Raw genomic sequence first — 22,418 nt, forward strand, 5'->3', positions numbered from 1 at the left:
ACTCAGTAAAGAAAAAAAAAAAAGTTATCTTATGCCAATATAGTACAGGTTCTGTGCTCAGTACTTGAAATAATTATAACCACAAATCTGCATATTAAGCTACTACATTTAGTACCAGACATTCAAGAGATGAATGGCAATGAGGTCACTGGCTGTTACTAATAAATTACAAAATATCACACTGACTTACTAGTTTTGGCTGATATTTTTATCTTGGCAGCTTTTGAACACAATATATCAAAATCTGTATCAACATCACTTTTGGTGGGCACATTGAAGAAATTTATTTGGCGGATGTGTCTGTCTTCATGCTTGGAGAGGTTAAAAGTGAACTGATAATCAATTTGGAGATCATCTGAAAAAACAAAGCCAAAGTAGTAAAAATATATTGAACATTCTCCAAAGCCTACTGCTGCAATGTCATTTTGATCTCACACACAGGTTGATCACTAAAATAAAAGCCATTCAAAAATTAATCAATAATTCTAAGGTCCATTACAAGCACACGCAAAAGTCTATCTGGTACTTGACCAAGTCTCCAAGTTTCAGAATGGAGCCATAACACAGAAGTTCATAGGTTTTTCAACTTATAAAAACCACTTCTTACACTCTTACTTTTAATCCCGAGTTTTGCTAACCCCACTCTTCAAATTAAACACAGAGTAATCATTTTTGGACCATTCCAGTTTTCTTGAAACTAATGTTTCTGAATATTAACCACTTTTCACATGAAACATAATCAAAAAGGTTGTTAAAACATTCTGTTTATTCCAACTTTCCCTATATAAATCCTAACATGAAACAACCACAAATTCAAAGCACTTACAAAAACAAGAACCACGCAGAGGTTCACCGACATAGTTGTTTTGGGTGTCACATCGTTCACAATGATCCCCAGTAACTCCCTTGGTGTTGCAATTGCATCGACCAGACTCCCTGTTGCAAGTATCTCCATGCTCATTGCACTCACAAGCTAAAAAACAAAATCAACCGAGAAAAGTCAAACTTATGAGATCTAACTTACATTATCACATTCCAATCCTGTACACAATTTCAGAGAAAAGTTCCCAAACTAAAGTCACACCTCGTAAGCCACTGTATATGACACTTGAATTGGGCATCACAAAAAGTCTCAGTATGCAACAACTGAACAGTATAAATTTCTAGTCTTTCAGTACTGTTCATCTGTCAGCATTCATAATTAAGATTCCAAGTAAGCCCCAAACCATATTAAGATTGAAAATATCACCAAAAACTGATTGCTTTGAATTGCAATGAGTCATACAGTATAAATTGTGAAAACGGAATACTTACGTTTGCATAAGCCTCCATTGATAGGTTTTCCAAAAAACTTTTCAATGCAATGTTGGCAGTGGGATCCAGCCGTGTTATTGGCACAAGGCATTATACATTGGCTGCCATTTACACAGTGACTGTGACCATTACAGTTGCATACTGTCGAGAGAGAGAAAACAAAAGAATCTTACACCACACACTTTTGTATTTATGTACAAAATCTACATACTGCATCTGTATGAGTAAAAAAGAACGTAACATCAATACAAACCATACATTTAATTGACAGTTACTATAATTTGGGACAAACCAGCTGAAGTAGAAATGAACTGGAGATTAAGCACTTTACTTTTTTATATTGCGTAAATTTTTACTTTTTTATAGGGTAAATTTTCATTATTATTAGATGAACTTGCAACAAAAAACTGCTCCAGTACATAATAAAGCATTCCACAAAAGAGCATTTTTATACACCATATATTTCTGTGTATAAGACTACCCATTAAATATGATGAGGTAGAATTTTACAGCAAATTTTCATGAATTTATTTTTGAGGTAAAAAATTATGGCAAATTTTCATGACTTTATCTTATACCTGTAGTATAAGACGACTGCTAAAATACAAAATTATGTGTATAGGTTAGCTTTTGGTTACCATATACGCATACTCACTTATCATACGACTTTTGAAGACATAATTTTGAAGCTAATTTTAAGGGCGCTTCTTGAAACATGACATAAAATTAACATATGTAATACTATTCACATAGTATCGTAATATATGTAAATTACAAACATAACAAATATGCATCTTTTCCATGGATCTTTAACCCTTAGACTGCGTCAATATGCATTTGGAATTTACCCCCTGGGTACGTAAAACTTCATAAAAAAAGGAAAATTCTTAAATTGACTTCATATACCTCTTGCTATAAAAACCGGACCTAGATTTTCCATATCTGGCATTATTTTTTTCTTAAAATGTGATTAAAGGCCTGAAAAATACTGTTTTTTTAGAAAAATATTTTTAAAAAAGTAAAAAAAACGTTTGGAGTGCATTACACATAATTCTTGACCCAGTAATTTGTTTGGTGAGCTAAAATTAAAGAAAAGGCATGTGGATTGAATTTGCAACCATTTCTTGATAAATAACTCTATACAAAAATATTTTTTCTTTGGTAAAATAGGTACCTTTTACGTATCGCTTTTTTGAGATTTTGTAGTGTTGAAAGAAAGAATGGAAAGGAACTTGCAATATAACTTTTATTTTAGACCGTTCAATTTTTATTATATGAAAATAAAAAAAAGAGAACCTTTTATATATGATATAAAGACAGGAATGAAATTAAAAAGTATTTAGTGCATTATATATGGAAAAAAAATCTCTTCTCAAACAAAATGGGTATTTTCATTTAGAAAACTTTTAAAATAAAACTTCAGCTAACCACTATTTTTGTATCGCTTTTTACATTCACAGGTCTTTTTGTACTTGCTTACAGTATGGTACATTTTGAAACATGGCAAAATGCACAAAGGTGGTTTGTTAGGACAGGTTTCACAGTGATATGCCGTTTGTTTTCTTTTGCACTGCCCTTTTTTTTCAAGCAGCAGTCAGTACTTCTTATACTGCAAACAATACATCAGGCTTGTGATTTTTGTTTACAAATTGAGTAATGAAATGCCTGCCGGTGAGTCTGTTTGATAATGGTGATTCCAGTCTCCTCTTACCAATCAGTGGCCTTTCTAAATAACCTTCCATCAATCCATTTGCAAAACCATGTAAACTGGTACAAGATAAGAGTTACTGTTTGATCAGTGGTAACTAACCATTGATCAAACAGTAACTCTAATTCAAACTTTTCCAGGCTGAAAACTAAGCTAACCTACACAGGAAACATAGGCTACATAGTTGTGTGAGTGATACAAAAACCAATAAAACAATCATTGCCTTAGATAAAAATGTAAAACTAGAGCGGAAAACCAAAAGTAATCTAACCTGCACAACTGTGCATGTGAAGCAAAAGCAAGACAGGAAATGCAAGAAAAAATAATAATGACTGGTGTTATGAGTTTAGCTTGCACTGCTGTCAGTACTAACTTTTCAACACTTTCCAAATAAACTGGCTAAATAAATCAGTATTCAGTACTCATTTATCATTTCCCAAACAACGTCCACAAAGCCTTGCCGTCTAAAACGCATTTTTTTCCTTACCCAAACAATGTCCACGAATCCTAGGCTACCTAAAACACTTTGGCAACTACATCTCGACTAGGCAAATCCTCCTCTCTCTCTCTCTCTCTCTATACTTCTTCCTCTGTTTCTCTATTTACATATATATTTTACATATACATATAGTATATGAGGAAAATTATGTCTTAATAAAAGAATAACATAAAACATATACATAGTTTACTGATTCATATATTTGTGTACATTTATGATCGATTAAAAGGCTCTATTTAAATGACCAGTTAAAGGGCCAAACAATAACATTTAGATTCTGGCCATTATATGCTGCATTCTACTATTACATAAGCTTGTGGTAACTTATCAAAATATTACTTTCAACCGGCATTGATTCATAAGACAAATAATGCATTAATACGTAAAACATACCAATTTATAACAAATAAATGAACAAAATACAAGTCATCTCTTGCCCAGCTGGGCGTAAACATTGAGGTCTTTTGTTTTTGTTATGTTTTGGGACACCACCAATAGATGGTGCTAGATATTGCCATCAGGTTTTCTATTATTGTAAATCAAAGAAAATGGACCAGTAATTTTAAGGGTAAACATTTTTCTATGGTGGTAAATCAGTGTCGACGTTCGCGCTTCTATAACAAGTGCCTGTCTCACTCTAAGGGTTAAAAAAGGTATGCTTTACTTCACTGTACAGTAATGCTCATGTTACTATTGTTTTATAAAATACAAAATAGCGATCATGAGCCATTTGCACTGTTAATGTTTTCATGAATGTGGACAACGATACCATTCAGGAATTTTTGTTTAGGGATCAATTTCCGTTTAAAGATAACTATGAGGATAAAGTTTCATCCCATCATCATATAAATTAAATTAAAACAACAGTTAAAAGTCTTCTTTCATGGCCAGTAGTTTTGACTGAAATATTTTTCACACCAATTATTTTTACAGTTCAGTTTGATGCAAAACAAAATTGAGGAAGTTCATCCAAGTTGCCGATGCACAATCATTTATAGTCATTAGAAGCTTGAACATTGTTATCTCAGCTACAGCTACATTTTGCAGCTTAAATTTAGCAGGTGTACTATACTCACAAGGACACTGAGTGAAGAACCCACCAACGAGTGCTAGGACACTTGCTGGCTGAGTAAACACTTGTAAGTGGGTTGATAGGGTCCCCGTTGGCCACCTTCCATACAACTTCCAATACCTCCTGTTCCACTACCATCATCACAAATCACCATCCACATGCTACATCTGCTTGACAATCATGACAGGTCTGATGATCACTACAACGACTATATTCTGAAACATGAAATATAATTAATTTCATATTACTGTACATTTGACATGTTAAGCCATGTACTGGGGCATTTTTGGACTGTTAAAAATACTGCATGTACAAATTGCTATATGCTTTAGTATAACCCTACTTTTTCATTACACTATGGGCAGTGAACTATAAAACTTTATAATGAGCATTTAAAGACACTTCCTTTCCTGTAATTTGCTATATTCAATATTCAAATTATAACACACTACTGGTTTTACAAAAATAAATAGCTGATGAAAGTATGCAATGAGGGCACTTCTTTGCAACAATCTGGAAGGTTCATTACCACTAGTCCGAAATAATTGACGTACATGCCATTAACCCTCAGAACTCTGCTTAAGGCACTTACCAACATCCTTTTCACTTTCAAACTTAGGGCATCTCTTCAGCTCAGTTGTCCACTCTCTACACTGACCATACGGAAAACTAACAAGATAAGAATTGTTATTGACGCAACGCCGCTGATTGAAGCACCACATACATGAACCCTACAACAAACAAAAATGCTTCTTTAATATACAAACATGGACCCTTAAATAGTTAAGTACATTTAAAACAGACATCCACTACATACAAATAAACTCACCCAAAGTACTTATTCATTATACAAGCAATTTTATAAAGGAACAAAACTATGACACTAAAGTACTATAGTAATTGTAGTGGTATGTTCTCAATGCCCACCTTTTGGTATATTCTCAATGCTACCAAAGGTGGGCTTAATAAGACATACATACTATGTTAGTGGATGGAAGAAACATTTGTATCTAGTATACACAAAGAAACCAGAATATTTAAACTCCAAAGAAATAAATATTTTCTTATTATTTCACAGCAGTTTTATATGATTGGTAAGTCACATTTCTAATCCCTTTGGGCTTACTACTAAAAGGATTTGTCATCTAATCAGAGAATGCCTTAGTGAAGTCACACAGCTTCTCCGAACATATTCCATTTGACAGCATGTGATGAATGAGAATGCTCTCAAATGGGAGAGGGCAGGGTTCGATACACAGTTCAAATCTAATTATCTTTCTTTTTATTTTCTTCATCTGTTTCATATTATTACTTATAATTCTTTCAAATTTTGTTGTTTTCTTATGACTTGTTATATCTATATCTATGATTGCTATTTCCAAATACTGATGACTGGTACTACCTTGTGTAAACAGTGGTCATTCCCACATTCAGCAAATCTAATTCTTTATGAATGGGAGAAGGGATCATAGTAAGGAAGGCTTTTCCAGTCCCTGATTATCCTATTTGGATCTTGCAAAATTATGGAAAGATGTCAAAGCTTTTGTAAAGAAACAAACACTAGCAAAGTCTAGTACTTTAAATGGCCTTAAAAAACAAGAGTGAATTTAGCAGGGTAATGGATGGCAGGAAATTTCAAAGAGTTAGAAATATACACTGAAGATGCCAAGAAAACTAGCCATCATTTCACCCAGACAAGAACTTTTGCCAAAGCCAGGCATCTTTACTTCATGATACCTGATGACAAATGAAAGAAACAAGAGAAAGTTGTTTGACAAAGTTTTAAGAAAACAAAAGTGCAGAGAGCATGTGAGTGTGCACATTTGACAAAAGACAGGGAATGCAAAGGAAAATGTATTGAGATTCTACTGTGCTGTGAAATACACAAAAGACAGCAGTAATCCCTAGTCATTTTATCCACTTAACCCAAACCCTATCTATAAGTACCTCAAAGGAAATTCACAATATTCTACATGTAAAATTAACTCTACTGGACTGCACAAGAGAAAAGTACTATAAGATTCCCTATTACTTATAAACTTCACAACAATATTATAGAACCTAAAGCCATAAAGTATATTGTTAAAAAACATAACATTAGAAAACTAATTAAAACAGAAATCAACAGTTTTTACAAACAGGATTCCCATGATACCTTTGTAAAGTCATTACAAATGTAAAATATTTATTCCATGCTAACTTACTTTAGTTTCAGTACAATTTTTACAGGAGGTCCTCTGTGCACATGTTGGTTCACAGGGCCTATGGGAATGAAGGGCATTGCTTGTTCCACTACCAAATGCTCTGCGGTGTTCACTTTGCTCTAGTCCAGGCAAGTTGGGTTCAGGTTCTGCTGCTGCAGGCGATTCCAGTGTGACTTTTGTTCCATTGTGAGTAACATCACATTGATTATTTTCCCAGTCACAGTACTGGTGAGCATGGCATAAAGGGCACGTATCAAGGGATTTGCATTTTGACCTCTGGGTATCTTCACAACCTTCCCCACTAACAACAGCCTGTGTGAAAGAAAATGATTAAGTCAATACCAATGACAATTATTTTGAAAAATTCATGATTCGACGAATGGAAATTTGCTCGATATTCAGTCTTTAAACAATTTTACTATTGTGCTCCTAACAGACTTGTTTGGTAACTATAATCTTTCTGTTCCAGTATGATCAAATTATAAAAGAACTGTGAAAATTACAATGACAGTTAACTAGAAATTTATTAATTCCCTTCCCTGGGGAATCACTGCAGCAGTGGACGAGTAATCAAAAGCTACAAAACACCTAAATCTATGGACAAACTTCACATATTCGAGCATTCTCATCCTGCCATCAAGGTTAAGATAGCGTTGTTAAATATAAACAGTCTGGCTACCCATTCACTAGCATGTAAGCATGTAAACTGGGTGGGGCCACCACATTCATAACATGCTTTCTGGAAGGAGAGAATTTCTTAGCCTTGCATTTTTGCTTCATACTCTAGATCAAATAAAATAAAACAAAAGCTTTTGCAACCCACATAGAATAAGTTTTAAGGGACCATAAGGCAGCAAAATAGATTCAAGGTATCTCAAGTACAAAGCATTTACAAAAAAGGTATGCTGCAATTTTTTTCCATTAGCAACATCACTTTCACCAGATCCAAACTGTCAAATGTTACAACCCAAAAAATATTGACAAAGTAAGCTATCTGATCACAAATGCATAAAAATATCCATATACCATGACATCAAAACAAACTTTTGTATCCAAAATATCCAAGATGGTTTGAGCAGAGAGAAACATTTTGAATATCTCAATACTACAGGAGAAAGATTGGTGAAGCACCATCCCAAGCTTTTGTTTGTATCTGTGCCTCACAATAGTAGTAGAGTACATGTATTGTTCAGTTGGAAGGAAAACTTGAAATTTTTTTCTTGTTATTTCTCATTGGATCATGTCATGAAAGTCCTAGTGATATGCAAATAGAGGAGACAATTTTCAGTGCTTTCCATCAGTACCTACCTTTTCCTTTATGGGAACTTTAAGCAAGTCACAAGAATCGACCAACAACAACGACCTTAAATCCCCCTCAAGTACCTACACTACCCATCCAAAAAAGCAATAACCTACACTACCCATCCAAAAAAGCAATAAACTATGAAGTAAAAAAAAAAAAAAATTTTTTAAAGGCAATATATTCAGCAAACAACAGTGAACATAGTGTACCACTAGACTTTGGTTTACAACCACCATGACTGATAGACTGAAAATCTATGAGGACATATCTAAAGTACTACCACTTTTGACGACATACCAATACCAACTTACAAATGCCAGATAATCAGCAGGCTATTTATTCACACTCAACCATGTCATGAGTTTCAAATCTTAAAACTACATCTGTTATGAATACAATATGAAACTTTAGGATCTGAGTATCATTTTGCTGTTTTAAGACATAAGATAAATTTATTTATTGTAACGGATGATTACAAAATATAAACAATGACAAAAAAGCATAATGCATTCAGGTTACAGTACAGAATTTCTTGAACTTGACCCTTAACATCCTTATCAGTGACATGGATGCCACTCCACACTTCTTCAATATAGAGAACAAAAGCCTCTGGGTCTAAGCACTTGGCATTACAATAATTTGTGATAGCCAGAATCATTATAAAGTAAATACCCAATCCTTAGTAAATTATTAAATGAAAATGTTATAAAAGTTAATTAACTATCAAGAGAGAACCAAAGTAATGTCCATTCCTCATCTTCCACCCATTAAACTCACCAGCTAGTACAGTTAAGAGTCAACTATAACCTACTAACTATTACTACTACTACTTAAGGCTTACATAAAATAAGGGTTTGTACTTTCAAAAAAATACAATTTTGTATTTGCATAAAAATGTGCAAAAGTAAAACAAAAAACTTTCAAGTCATGAAAAAATAAGACTAGAAAAAGAACCCAACTTGTGGAAATTTTTTTAATGTGATTAAAACATGCATTGAAAAACACCTAAGTAGAGTGGCAAATTCTGTAAATACTGTAGAACTATAGTGTAACTAAAGATCATTCAACATCAGAAAGATAGGATGCTCTAACTAAGAAGTGCATGTGACACCTTTTGTGAGGAAAGAAGATAATCTACCTGGAACATTCTAGCCAAGGATTAGTAATGCTCAAGTAATTTTGGGATCTGAACTCCAAATCAAAACTGAACTCGCATCCATTCAATAAGTTTGAAAAACAAAATTCAAACACATACTAATATCTATCATTAAAAAAATAAATTCACAAACTCTGCTGGTCTTGAACACTAAAACTGCAATTTAACTTTCATGAAGATAAGATCTTAACAGATGGGGTTAATATAACAATTTGTCGAAAATTGTATTTTTCCTAACTATACAAACCTGAGGTCCTTTAACAATAGGAATGTAACTTGCGGCAGCTGGAACCAGTCGTAAGCTTTGAACCAGGGAGTTCAGTAGTTAACTGCGTGTCCGACAGTCAGCGCACCGCGCGACTGGGAGGTGAAGAACCAACTTTGACTTTAGGCCCAGGAAAAAAAACAATGGCGAGGGGCGGGGTGGCAGAGGGTGGGACTATGTGTAAAGGACCTCAGTTTTGTAGTTGGGAAAAATACAATTTTCGACAAATTGTTATTTGTTCTGATACGTAATACAAACCATCGGTCCTTTAACAATAGGAAGACTCACTTCTTGGTGGGTGGAATCTGAATCAATGAACAGACTGGTGATCATCCAGCCTTGGTTCCCTCCCTGGTCGTAAGAGCAGAGGGAGGGATCCTAGCCTCTGCCCAATGATCGGGGTTATGTACAGCAGGATCAATGGTCAGACCTCTGGACCCATGTTATAAGAGGGAGGCCAGCGTACCTCTTAAAACTAGCAAGCAAGAACTTTTTCCTATTGCAAGAGCCAATATGAAGTGGGTTTGTCTCTTGTTGGCTTCCACTCCCCCCCCTTGTTGGGGGGGGGGGTGGTGGATAAATGCTCCTATCCCTAATGAAAGGGATAGGATGGAGCTCGGTCGGGTAGCTTACCTGCATTGGCCTCCTGTTCCAGCGTGGTGACGACCACGTCCCTCTGCCCACAGGTAGAGGGGGAGAAAAAGATGAGGAAGAGAAGCCAGTCACACTCTCATTCACTCATCAATTCATGCAGTCACACAAGGATACGATGCTGTTCTGTCCGCTCAGGTGCTGGGTAAGCTACACAACCTGTTGAGCAGCCACCACGGGTCGCAAGGAAAAAAAAGTGTCCAAGGACCTGTGGGCAATATCCCGAAGGTAGAAGGAGGTGAAGGGGTCTGGTTGGCCCAGACACCTGCCTTCAGGACCTGCGCCACGGAGAAGTTCTTGATGAACGCAAGGGAAGGACCAATACCTCTGACTTCGTGGGCTCTCGGACGAAGGGTACGGATGTCGTCGCTACCGTCAGCTTTGTACGCCCTCCTGATCACCTCACGCAGCCAGAAAGAAAGTGTGTTCTTGGATATTTCTTTCTTGGTCACCCCGGTGCTAACGAAGAGGCGTCGGTACTCAGGCCTGAGGTGCAGAGTTTTCTTCAGATAGCGCCATAGCGCCCTCACAGGACAAAGCAGCATCTCATCCGCGTCGTTGTCTGTGAAGTCCTTTAGGGAGGGGATTGTGAATGACTCAAACCGGTCATCAGGGACCGAAGGATTCTGAGTCTTCGCTACGAAGTTCGGGACGAAATCGAGCATCACAGAACCCCATCCCCTGGAATGCTTGACGTTGAAGGATAGACCATGAAGATCCCCTACTCTCTTTGCCGATGCCAGGGCCAAGCAAGAAGAGAGTCTTGAGGTCAGATCCCTGTCTGACGACTCTCGGAGTGGCTCGAAGGGACTTCGAGTCGGACTCCTAAGGACGAGAGTCACATCCAACCCTGGGGGCCTGAGTTCCCTGGGTGGGCAAGACCTCTCGAAGCTCCTCATCAGAAGGGAGATCTCGAACGAGTTCGAGATATCCTCTCCCCTCAGTTTCAGGACTAGGGCCAAGGCAGCTCTGTATCCTTTGACTGTGGGGATGGATAGTAGCTTCTCTCTGCGAAGAAAAACGAGGAAATCCGCTACCTGCTGAAGAGTAGCTCTGCGTGGAGATAGACCCCGTCTATGACACCAACCACAGAAGACGGTCCACTTTCCCTGGTACACAGCTGCAGAGGACTGTCTGATGTACCCAGCCATCTCTGTTGCTGCTCAGCGAGAAAAGCCTCTCGCTCGCAAGAGATGGTGGATAACAGCCAGCCGTGAAGACGAAGGGACTGGACTGACTGGTGGTACCGTTCTACGTGTGGCTGGCAGAGGAGGTTGTGCCAAGGGGGAATCTCTCTCGGTGCTTCTGCGAGCAGAGCCAGCAGGTCTGGATACCAAATGGCATGAGGCCATTCAGGAGCCATCAGGATCATCCAGAGATTCGGGGTGACCAGCGCTCTGCTGATCGTCTTGCGAATCAGACAGAACGGGGGAAAGGCGTAGACGAAGAGGTTGTCCCACAGGTATTGAAGAGTGTCCTCTGCAGCTGCCCATGGGTCCGGCACGGCTGAGTAGAAAACATGAAGTTTCCCGTTGTGCCGGGTGGTAAACTGATCTACGACTGGACGCCCCCACAGGTTGAAGAGCCTTTCCGCCACGTCTGGGTGTCGGGACCATTTGGTCCTTATCACCTGATCCCGACGGCTGAGCTTGTCTGCTACTACATTCCTGCTGGAATGTAGCGGGCTGACAACTCTACTGAGTGAGCCACGGCCCACTCGTGCACCTGCAACGTCAACTGGTGCAACGGGAGGGACACTAGGCCCCCGTTTGTTGATGTATGCCACTACTGTGGTGTTGTCGCACATCAACACCACCGAGTGTCCCATCAGACGGTCCTGGAACTCTTGGAGAGCGAGAAACGCTGCCTTGAGCTCCAGTACGCTGATGTGAAGGTGCTTGTCGTGATGATCCCACACGCCTGCAGCCAGCAACTCCTCCAGGTGTGCGCCCCATCCCTCAGCTGACGCGTCTGAAAACAGCAACATCTACGGGGTGTGTGTGTGTGTGTGTGTGTGTGTGTGTGTGTGTGTGTGTGTGTGTGTGTGTGTGTGTATGTGTGTGTGTGTGAGGAGAGGCACTCCTCTTACGAGGTTCCTGTCGTCCAGCCACCAGGCTAGGTCCTGCCTCACCTCCTCCGTGAGGGACACGGGGAAGTACGGTGGGTCTCTTGCCTGTGACCAACTCTCCTTAGCCTCCACTGAAGAGACAGCAGGTGAAGACGCCCGTGAGGGACTAACTTCTCGAGTGACGACAGGTGGCTGATCACACTTACCACTGCTGAGCTGGCTGTTCCTGCCGAGACAGGAACTGGTCGGTCGGCTGCTCCCGATCTGCTGATCCGCGAGTCTGCGGGGAAGACTCGCCCTGCTACCGTATCGATCAGCATACCCAGGTACTTCATCCTCTGCTTGGGCTCGAGATCTGACTTCTCGAAGTTTACCATGATCCCCAGATTGCGGCAGAACTCAAGGAGCCGATCCCTGTCCCGTAGCAACTGCGAGCAGGAGCTCGCCAAGACTAACCAGTCGTCGAGATACCTCAGAAGACGTATCCCTAATGAGTGGGCCCAAGCAGACACCAGAGTGAACACTCGTGTAAACACCTGTGGGGCGGTCGAGAGACCAAAGCAAAGTGCCCTGAATTGGTACACCGTCCCGTCGAGGATGAAGCAGAGGTACTCCCTGGAGGATTGATGAATGGGTATCTGGAAATATACGTCCTTCTAGCCCACCGAAAGCATGAAGTCATTCTCCCTGATGGAGTTGAGCACGGAGCGTGCCGTCTCCATCGTGAAACGAGACTGGCGAATGAATCGGTTCAGGGGAGAGAGATCTATCACCGGGCGCCAGCCCCCCGAAGACTTCTCCACCAGGAAAAGACGGCTGTAGAAGCCCGGTGACCGATCCCTGACGATCTCCACAGCTCCTTTGCTCGGCATGGCTTGGACTTCTTGCCGAAGTGCTACGTCCTTGGATGAACTGGAAACGTAAGTCTGATGGTGGACCGGGTTGGAGGTGAGGGGTGGCCAAGACTCGAAGGGTAGTAGATACCCCTCCCGAAGGATATCTACTATCCAGGTCTCTGCTCTGTAGCGCTGCCATGTTGCCCAATGGCTCGCCAGGCAACCCCCACTTCCGTGAGGAGGGCTGGGAGGAGGGCTGGTGACGGTCGCTCCTTGATGAAGTCGAAGGCAGAGTCTTTCCTCTGGGCTTCGACGATGCCATCATTTTGGCCGCAGAGGAAGCGCTAGCCAAACTCTTGGGCTTGGCCGCAGTAGCTCGAGGCTGCCCAGCCGCCTTCGAGACTGCCTGGTGGACTAGACAGTCACTGTCGTCAGTGCGCCGTTGTTCCACCGCAGCATCCACCATCTCTCCTGGGAAGAGAGAGGAGGAACTCCACACCGGTCCATTGCGAAGACCCAGAGCCGTCTCGCGCCCAGCCGCCCTGGTCACTCGGGTGAGGACTGCGTCCCTACACCGAAGTACCAGGTTGGCCCACAGGTTTGTCGTCCGGTGGGCTAGGTAGGAGATGGCTCTACCTCCAGACTGGCACAGTCTCCTGAAAGCCGGGTCCCCTTTAGGAGTGATGTTTCCCGAGGAGGCTGCAACCTTAGACACTGTGAGGGACCACAGGTCTAGCCAGGAGACTGCTTGGAATGCCGCCATGGCGGTCGATTCCAAGGCAAGTGCCTCTTGCTGCGAGAACCATAGGTTCTCCGACAGGAGCTGCTGCAGAGACACCCCCGGAGTTAGCCTAGCTAGCTCCGGGTTAACCTGTTTGGGCGGCAGAGGGTCCTCCGATGGCACGTAGAATCTCCTCTGTCGCAGTAGAGGCGGGGGAAGTAGCTTGGACGACCTTCCATACCGTAGCGAACCCTCCTGTCCAAAGACGAGAGCGTCCACCTGGCCCAGCAACAAGTCAGCCAGAGCAGATCATGGCAGACCCACTGTCATCCTGGGTTCCTTCTTAGGATCCCAGAACGACTTGAGCCTGGACGTAGGCTCAGCAGGTGGGAGCTGCAATCCTTCCCCGAGGTCGTTGTGCTGACGAATCAGCGCAATAACCTCAGAAAACAACCTCTGGATCTCGGGAGTGACTGCGTCTTGCGGAGACAGACCATCAAGTCCCTCCAGCAAGAACGCCTCCCGAGATCCTCCTCCTTCAGAAGGAGGAACCGCAACAACAGACCCCTCCCGGTCTCTTCCGGCCAATTGTATGTACGATCTGGTCGGTCCTAAGACCGTGCCAGGTTCGTAGAGCATCGTGGTGGGAACGTGAGGAGCGCACTCCACACGATCACTCCAGTTCGCCTCGCTCTTCCCGGTGTAACCCGAGGAAGTTGAAGGGATCGGAGAGAAAGACCTGACACTCCCCCCTTGCCCATCGGCAGGACCGGTGTGCTTGGGGGGCTGCAGGCGATCGCCAACCCGTGGTGGCGATCGAGCAGCAGGCCTGGTTGCGCGGCTCTCCGGGGGAGAGTGGCTGGACCAAGAACAGCGGCACCGGTCCCAAGCATCAGAAGAGCTGCTGCTGGTCCTCCTACCCGTCCGGTCCCGGTAGGAGCGGCGATCAGGGGACCGGCAGAGTCCGCTGTCACGGTGGGAGCGGGGCCTGTCCTCATGGCGCGTCGTGCCGCTGGGACCGGCCAATCTAGGGGCGAGCTCTTGGGGCACCGGAAGTCAGGGGCTGAGGCAAGAGCGGCGAACCCGGGCGGCGGTGTCACGACCCTCCTCGGTACGCCTGGTAGCGGTGCCTGTACAGCAGCTGAAGGAGTTACCATGGTCACGTGTTGAGTATAGACCAGATGAGGCGGGGCGGCATACCCCGGAGTCGACACGGTGGTGGTAGTGCTGGTTACCGGACCGTGGGTTACCGGTCTGGAGCCACTCGCCAGGTGATACAACAGCCTCCGAACACTCGGTGTCCCCTGGAGTCCCAGCAAGAACCAAACCTGACCGAGGTCGTCACCTGCGGCAGGCACACCTGAGGAGGCAAAGGTCGGGTTAGTAGGGGGGTTCCCCTCGCGCGCGGGGGGGGGGGGGGGGGGGGGGGGGGGGGGGGGGGGGGGGGGGGGGGGGGGGGGGGGGGGGGGGGGGGGGGGGGGGGCCGGGGGGGGGGGGGGGGGGGGGGGGGGGGGGGGGAGTCCCACCATGTCGGGGTATCTCGGCCCCTCCTCCACGCTCGACCGATCGGGCGAAGAAAAGGAGCGAGAAATCCCCCCCGAAGGAGAAGGAGCCATATGTGGGAGCTGAGATGGAGGGAGGAAAGAAGACAATGTGTCCTTGACCAGGGGAGTAGCCGGAGAACCCTCAGATGACTCCCTGGCAGGCTTACGTTGTTTCTTCCTCCCCTCGTATCGCGCCCACTGCTCCTCCGACCACAAACGACACAAATCACAAGGCTCGGTGCGAGAGCATTCGCGCCCCCGAAACCGAGCACATAAATCTTGAAGATCTACCTTGATAAAGGAGCGGAAGGCCCCACACTTACGGCCCTCCACACCAGGGCACAGTCTACGGCTGATGGGGGGGGCGTGGGGAACTCTCCAGCTCACGAGAATCCATGACAGAATAATTACAAAAATCACAAGTACTTACTGAATTTTCACACAAGCACACTAGAAATAGAAGGCAAACAAAAGTTTTAAAGGTACAAAGTATGCGACGATGGCGGGCAGAGAGAAGTGGAGAACACGTCTGTCACCCAGCGCGGCCGAAAGCAAAATGATTCTTCACCTCCATTGTTCGAAGCTTATGACCGGTTCCAGCTGCCGCAAGTTACATTCCTATTGTTAAAGGACCGATGGTTTGTATTACGTATTGGAACAAATAATGCTCTTGTTATTTATTTAAATAAAGTTGTCATCTTTTTCATAGGAATAATTTTTTTGTCACACTTAGTGCAATCAAGAAAAATTTTCACCAGTTTAAAGATTCCTACAAAAAAAAAAAGCAGGGGGTTTTCCTTTTTAAGCTTACCAGTGTTCTGTGGCTTGACCAATAGCCCTAAAAATACAACAAAACCATGCCCTGGAGGAGTTCTATTATTACAAGGTATCCCAAGCTAAACAACATTCCGCCTTGGTGTACTATGTTAGGAACATATCTCAGTTAAGCGGAGAGTCTACTTGAGTTACTTAACAAGACACGTTACTGCCAACAATAATTATGGAATATGACAGAGAATTAAAGAAGGCCATTGACATCCGAAGTCATTGCATTTTCCCTCTACTGTACACTGAGGGGATTTTTTGGCCAAATGAACTAACGACTTTCTAATGTTTCTCTTTTACATATGACAATATCCTGCATTCTGTTTGCTCAGAGAAATGAGTTACAGAAATCACCTTATCAAATTACTATGCATAAGTTTTGGTACTCTACAGTAAACATTTTTCACCTATACATTATGTCTCAAGAGCCAAATAAATGGAAATTAACATTTTACTCTGACAGATCTCAGAAACCAAATAAAGGGAAATACAGTTTTATAACATGATCAAAGTTTTTTCATACAAACCTAGTAATCATATACTGTAATGCCTTCTTTCGGTGAACATGGCAATCCCAGTCTCACAGATTCATATCACCGAGTGATTCAACCTCCCAACTATATTATGGTCTATTTCAACCTCATTTTTTTATACAAGAAAAGCAAGCTTGTAGGAAAGGGAGAAGACCCCCCATACATGATTAACAGATTTGTCAAAAAGCTTTAGTTTTTAACTTTCATCACAACCCCATCACATAATCATATATTTCCCTGTATTTCTCATTAAAATGCATATATAACCTCCCTCTCCACGGAAAATGTGACTTATCATGACAGCTGAACCCAAGTAGAACACATTACATTTCTGTGCATGATGGTCATAAAGTGAAGCTTGGTAAAAGTCATGGAGGCCCTCCAAAATACCAGACCACCCAATGGATAATAATTCTAGGTATAACTTCAAAGTTAGCAAGGACAAATCACTGTAAACATATGCAACTAAAACTCACCCGTCACTAATTCCTCTAAAACCATGTTCTTTGAGATATTCTACTTCCAGACTGTACACAAGACGAATCGGGTCTTGACCTCTTCAAGTGAATCATCACCACCCTCCCAGCACATGGACATTGATCCTCCATGTCAAAAGCAACCTTGGACAGTGCCAGGATGGAAAATGGGACAAGTTACGTCTGGCCAACATGTTTGACAAGGAGAGAGCAATCTAAGACCTGTCTCTGAAATAAGTCTTACTCCCATACAAGGCATGGAATTTGGTGACCCTATCATGAAGGCTGAGGTACGAATACACTGTCTCTCAAGCCAGATCAACATGGACTCGTAAGACAGACATGAAAGATATGTATAATCAACACAAGACCCCAACACAGCTGCCAGTGAGGACCTCAAAGAACTGTTTTTTTACGATTCCTGATCTAATTGGTCAAATTCTTGTTGCACTCAAGTCCAAGCCATGCAAACTGAAGACCTAATAAGAGAACCCTTCTGTTGTCCATTACATCAGTGGAAGGCATCTTCCTCCAAAACTGCAGGAAGGTAAAGAACTTTTACCAACAACCAGGACACTGGTACTGATAGATTAACACCCCATTCACCCTAAAGATGAAAACCAAGCCCAGCTTCCTTGGCGAGGTTAGTAGTACAAATTCTGCAATGTCTGGTGGTGTCCAAAGTAACAATCTAAAAGTCCCTCCTCAGCCAATCCTGAACCCTTAAAAAATAAAGCTGCCCGATTTACTTCTTCCAAAGCATCACCCCCTGGGAGAATCCACTGTCTAGGTGAGAGGTCTGAGAACCAATCCTGGTGAGGCAAACAAGGAACTGTTCAACACATTAACATTGCCCCCAAAAATTCATCAGAAAACACTATCTAAACATACTTAATAGCACAAATCACTGATACAAAACTGAACAAGTAAGAGAGGCCTACGTTACATTTAAAATATCGTAACAATACATAAATACTTCCAATGAATAAAAGTTTGAGTTTCAAAGTAACACACTGGAAAATAGGAATAAAGAATAACAGCACATACAAAATAAAAAAAAAATAAAAAAATTTCTCCAAGTAAACCTCTCAAGTCTGTAAAAACTGATCAATGGATCCGTAATGCCTACTCATGCAGAACACAATACTCAGGACTTCTACAAATACTTCTGACTTTAGTCTGTGGTTGGTGTTCCATTTCCTCTTTGCTTTCACCATCAGAATTCATTAAAGAATAGATTCTTTTGGATGAAATTTCATTTGATACATACATCTTCCTCAACAAAGCCCTGGAGGCCACTCCACACATAGGAGATGAGAGAAGTTATTTCTCACCCGAGTGTTTTACTGGACAAAACCAGATAGCCATTCCTCCCACTCTCACCATAGGGCAAGATATTCTGATTACTGCATCCTCAAGCAAAGCAATTTTTGTTCCTACCTCTGACACTGTTAGCTCCATCTCCAGCAAACACTTCAATTCAGCAAACACTTCAATTGCCTTCTAACAAGACCAAGAGGCAAGATTTTAGAGCTTAACCAAGTCCTAAACTTTATTGATAGATTCCAAGCAATTATCTGGCTGTGCACAGTAAACTGTGGCCAGAGCTAGACTACCATCACTATCTGAGCATGCCTTCACCCATGACACCAGCTCCATGGCTCCTGATTTCTCCCTCACACAGTTGCTCAGACTCTTCTGTTCTACCACAACGTTAGCCCCACACAAATTAATACGAAAACATTATTTCAGACAACCCATGTTAAGGATACTCCTCTAACAAAAGGTTCAAGTTTCGCCACCTTCCTTCAACAAGATGTACTCAATTGTCTCCACAGATGAAGTACATCCAAACCTCTAGCCCAAGAATATTGAAATCTTCAAGGAAGATTATTGTAATTCTATTCAACAGTCTGGTAGAGAAATAAATAGCAAACCTCATCATCTATTCATAATGAAGTCCTTTAAGATCAAGAGGCCATGAAAACAATTAGTCGTCGAGAGATTGCATGGACTTCAGATGATGAATGGCCAGCATATGATGGAGTAAACACTCAAGGTTTAGGCATGATAAGCAATCAAGTAATCTCTTAGATATCCACACAAAACCTTGAAATATACACAACTACCATATGACATTTCAAAGGTAAGAAGGTTAGTACATTTGTTGGGTAAGGCCTCCATTATATATGTAAATAGACTCTACCTCAGAGTCTATCTTCCACAGTAGAAAATTACAGCATATGAAGACCAGCCATTTCCACTCATGGATGCATTCAACTGTTACTTCAACTTCTCAGTCAACCTACAAGCCGGAAATTTGCAGTACCAATCAAAACACTCATATTTCAACTGGAATTATGACATTAAGGAAACCTGACCAGAAAATATGCCAAAAAGTTTCATCTGATGATATCTAATAAATAAATGAATAAAATGATAATAGATGTTATCTTGGAAATAAAATTAAATGACCAGTATTTCTTTAAAAAAAATTGCTGTTGCAAAATATTCTTTAGGTTTTCATTGTAAAACTGCATTTACTGAACCACCCAGCACCATTTGGTGTGCTGTCAATCTTTCAATATAATCCCATTACATACACACATAAAAGAATTCATAGGTCATTACAAATGCATATCATAAGTTGCACTATGGTTTTATGGAAGACCATTTTTCTTCCAATGTTTTATACAATATACCAAACTAAAAAGGTAAATTGTATAAACCTATCAGGATCCAAGTATCAAATCCTACTTTAATAATTATGTACCCTGAAAACATTTGGTTGTCTTCTGAAAAAACTAAAATACTTGTGTTAAAAGAAAGAAAGTGTTTTCTGGAAACTTTACACAAAATAAATAGTGCGGGATACAATTTTTGAAACAAGCAAGACTCCATTACAGGATGCATTAACTTTCATGCACAAAGAAACATTCAGTCAAGCAGTCTAAGGACTGTATCCTTTCTCATGCAAGAACGTTTCTTACTGCTACAATAAAATGGTAGCAAACAAAATTCATGACTCCAAAGGATACCATGTATACACAAACACACAAAATTAAGGTGAAAAAAAAAATGAGGGACAGAAGCAGCTGACACCAACATACCACCACCACCTTAGTTGGCCTGCGTCCCTCTTTATTTAGGAGGACATTACGCAAACTCATCACACCTTCAGGCTGTTAGAAACAAGACAAAAAGTTACACTTCTGCCAACAGAGACAACATGTGTATAAAAGTTTTGAGGTTTCAACACAGACAGGGGTTTCCCATTCTGCTGACAAAACTGCTCAATAAAAATACCCAAAAATTTACACAGCTGCTGGATCACTAACACTCTCTGCCTAAATCCCTCTGAAATCTAAGGAAACTCCTGCTATGATATTGAGCGTAGGATGGCAAATACTGGTAAAGCTAATACCAAAACTGCTAATCACTCCATGCAATAAGCAGAATGACATCTAAAAATCTTTCTTACATCACAATTTAACTAATTTTAATTATAAAAATAAAAAGGTTAACAATACAAAACATAAAAAGGAGCAATTATATTAATATTAAGGAAATTAAGCTACTGACAAAACAAAACTTAGATAAATAAACTGCAACACCATAAATGTCTGTAATAACTAAACTAGCTTTATAAACTGCCTAAAAACTGTTTAGCCCTTGTATGTTCATGGATAATCTAACAATGCCTGTAAACCACATATCACTCAAGCAATCACGAATTTAAACATATTTTACCTTCGAGAGCTCCAAGCACTTGTTGGGTGCATGTACTGCACACCAGTAACACTTGTATGTATAAAGACGCAAGAAAGGCAAGATGACTGTTCACTACAAAGGGCAGTTAAATTATGCTTTACAGTAACAGGTGGACAGACATCAAAAGACTTCTTGTCATGGTCATTAATGGTTTCACACCGACTCAGAATTCTGGAAAAAATAATGGCACAACATTAGGAAAAATGACATAATATTCAATATCAACTAAATTCAACTTCATCTTGCAGCAAGGTCTACATGTGACATGAATGTTTATATCAAAAGAATGGAAATTTAGTATCGTACTTTTCCAAACTGCAAGAAGATTTTACAAATCTACAATTTTTCAAATAATTATCCATGAAAAGCAAAATCATTTTTGTTCTTGGCTAACTTCAACACAATGTTCTGTATGTAATTTTTCTAATTTACTTTTGCAAAGATGCCACTGAAATTTACAATTATTTTGCAAAACCAGCACTAATCATGAAAATAAACTGACAGCAAGTAATAAAAGAAAATTATCTTTATGCTCATAAGTAGTATGGCACAATTGTATGTGTTTTACCAGTCAAATTTTGGAACCCAACCCCTACAATCTCAAAAGGATTAACATTCACAATAAAAAAATGTTGTACAAGTTAAATAACTTAAGTGTAATTACTTTGCTGAAAAGGAAACCACAGAGGAGGCTCTCTTACCTGTTCCACATGCATTTGCGACCAGGAAAAGTGGCTATACAGTCTTCTTGAGAGAGAGATTTACACCTACAAAAGAAGGATGAAAACTTTTCTCAATAACTTAAATACACACGTAACATGTCATATGACCACTCAACAAAGAACACTCACTGCAAGCTATGTAACCCAACCACTTTTGAGACTAACTAACATTCTTAGCAGCAGATGAAAAAACTTGTTTCAAAGGTTACCCTTTACATACCTCCAATTTTACCTTGTTCCAAATTTTAGTCTTCATTCAGAGCAAACCCCAAGGACAGCAACAAGTTTAAAGAGGTTACAGTCTCATTTGATTAAACTACTTTATGATAACCTTTGTAATGTAGAAAATGTGGATTTGTTTCTCCATTTCAAGACTCGTGCTACTATAAGTATTTTCTTAATCTTTGTACTAAAATCATCAAAACATCAGAAAAATTATCAGCAAGCCAAACTTACTCTCCTGGATGATAGCGTAGCACAGATCCCAGCATTTTGCCATTAAAGCCACCCGCCACATACATAGCACCATCATGCACAAGGGACCTATGACCATAACGTGCGATGTCCAGGTAAAGATTGGGGGGTTTACGCATGGTATGCCACTCATTGCAGCTGATGTCATATGCTAGAAAGTCCGCACCTGAAAACACTTGGCCCATAAGAGTGTGCTGTGTCATTATGGGTGTTACACCAAACACCAGCATTAAGCCTTCCATAAGGACGGCAGAATGTAGGAACCTAGGCACTGGT

At 41.2% G+C, this 22,418-nt stretch overlaps 3 protein-coding genes across 3 annotated transcripts in view; all 3 read right to left on the minus strand.

The window, feature by feature from the left end:
- LOC135207332 (attractin-like) overlaps positions 1-22,418 on the minus strand; it is a 135,132-nt gene that overhangs the window by 17,579 nt on the left and 95,135 nt on the right. Inside the window, 3 exon segments of the mRNA XM_064239032.1 lie at positions 191-355; positions 827-973; positions 1,315-1,455. Of these exon segments, the coding sequence (XP_064095102.1) occupies positions 191-355; positions 827-973; positions 1,315-1,455 (453 nt within the window).
- On the minus strand, positions 4,716-20,374 carry LOC135207333 (multiple epidermal growth factor-like domains protein 8). The gene is made up of 4 exons (XM_064239033.1): positions 20,286-20,374; positions 6,798-7,109; positions 5,186-5,324; positions 4,716-4,808 (listed from the first exon to the last, which is right to left on the minus strand). The coding sequence occupies exons 1-4, from the start codon at positions 20,343-20,345 to the stop codon at positions 4,741-4,743; spliced, it is 579 nt and encodes a 192-aa protein (XP_064095103.1). The 5' UTR covers positions 20,346-20,374; the 3' UTR covers positions 4,716-4,740.
- LOC135207131 (attractin-like protein 1) lies at positions 20,922-22,412 on the minus strand. Its single transcript, XM_064238723.1, has 3 exons — positions 22,125-22,412; positions 21,648-21,713; positions 20,922-21,117 (listed from the first exon to the last, which is right to left on the minus strand). The coding sequence occupies exons 1-3, from the start codon at positions 22,382-22,384 to the stop codon at positions 20,922-20,924; spliced, it is 522 nt and encodes a 173-aa protein (XP_064094793.1). The 5' UTR covers positions 22,385-22,412.

Source organism: Macrobrachium nipponense, chromosome 32, assembly GCF_015104395.2.
Source record: "Macrobrachium nipponense isolate FS-2020 chromosome 32, ASM1510439v2, whole genome shotgun sequence".
Lineage (NCBI taxonomy): Eukaryota > Metazoa > Arthropoda > Malacostraca > Decapoda > Palaemonidae > Macrobrachium > Macrobrachium nipponense.

What these genes read in the sequence shown, in the direction of transcription:
- LOC135207333 (XM_064239033.1), bottom strand. Translation starts at nt 20,345, where the DNA reads ATGAGTTTGCGTAATGTCCTCCTAAATAAAGAGGGACGCAGGCCAACT. An exon ending in GGCCAACTAAGGTGGTGGTG is followed by an intron (nt 7,110 to 20,285) that starts GTATGTTGGTGT and finishes TCTTTCACACAG; the next exon opens with GCTGTTGTTAGTGGGGAAGG. An exon ending in AAAATTGTACTGAAACTAAA is followed by an intron (nt 5,325 to 6,797) that starts GTAAGTTAGCAT and finishes TGTTTGTTGTAG; the next exon opens with GGTTCATGTATGTGGTGCTT.
- LOC135207131 (XM_064238723.1), bottom strand. Translation starts at nt 22,384, where the DNA reads ATGGAAGGCTTAATGCTGGTGTTTGGTGTAACACCCATAATGACACAG. An exon ending in CTACGCTATCATCCAGGAGA is followed by an intron (nt 21,714 to 22,124) that starts GTAAGTTTGGCT and finishes CTTCTTTTGTAG; the next exon opens with GTGTAAATCTCTCTCTCAAG. An exon ending in CGCAAATGCATGTGGAACAG is followed by an intron (nt 21,118 to 21,647) that starts GTAAGAGAGCCT and finishes TATTTTTTCCAG; the next exon opens with AATTCTGAGTCGGTGTGAAA.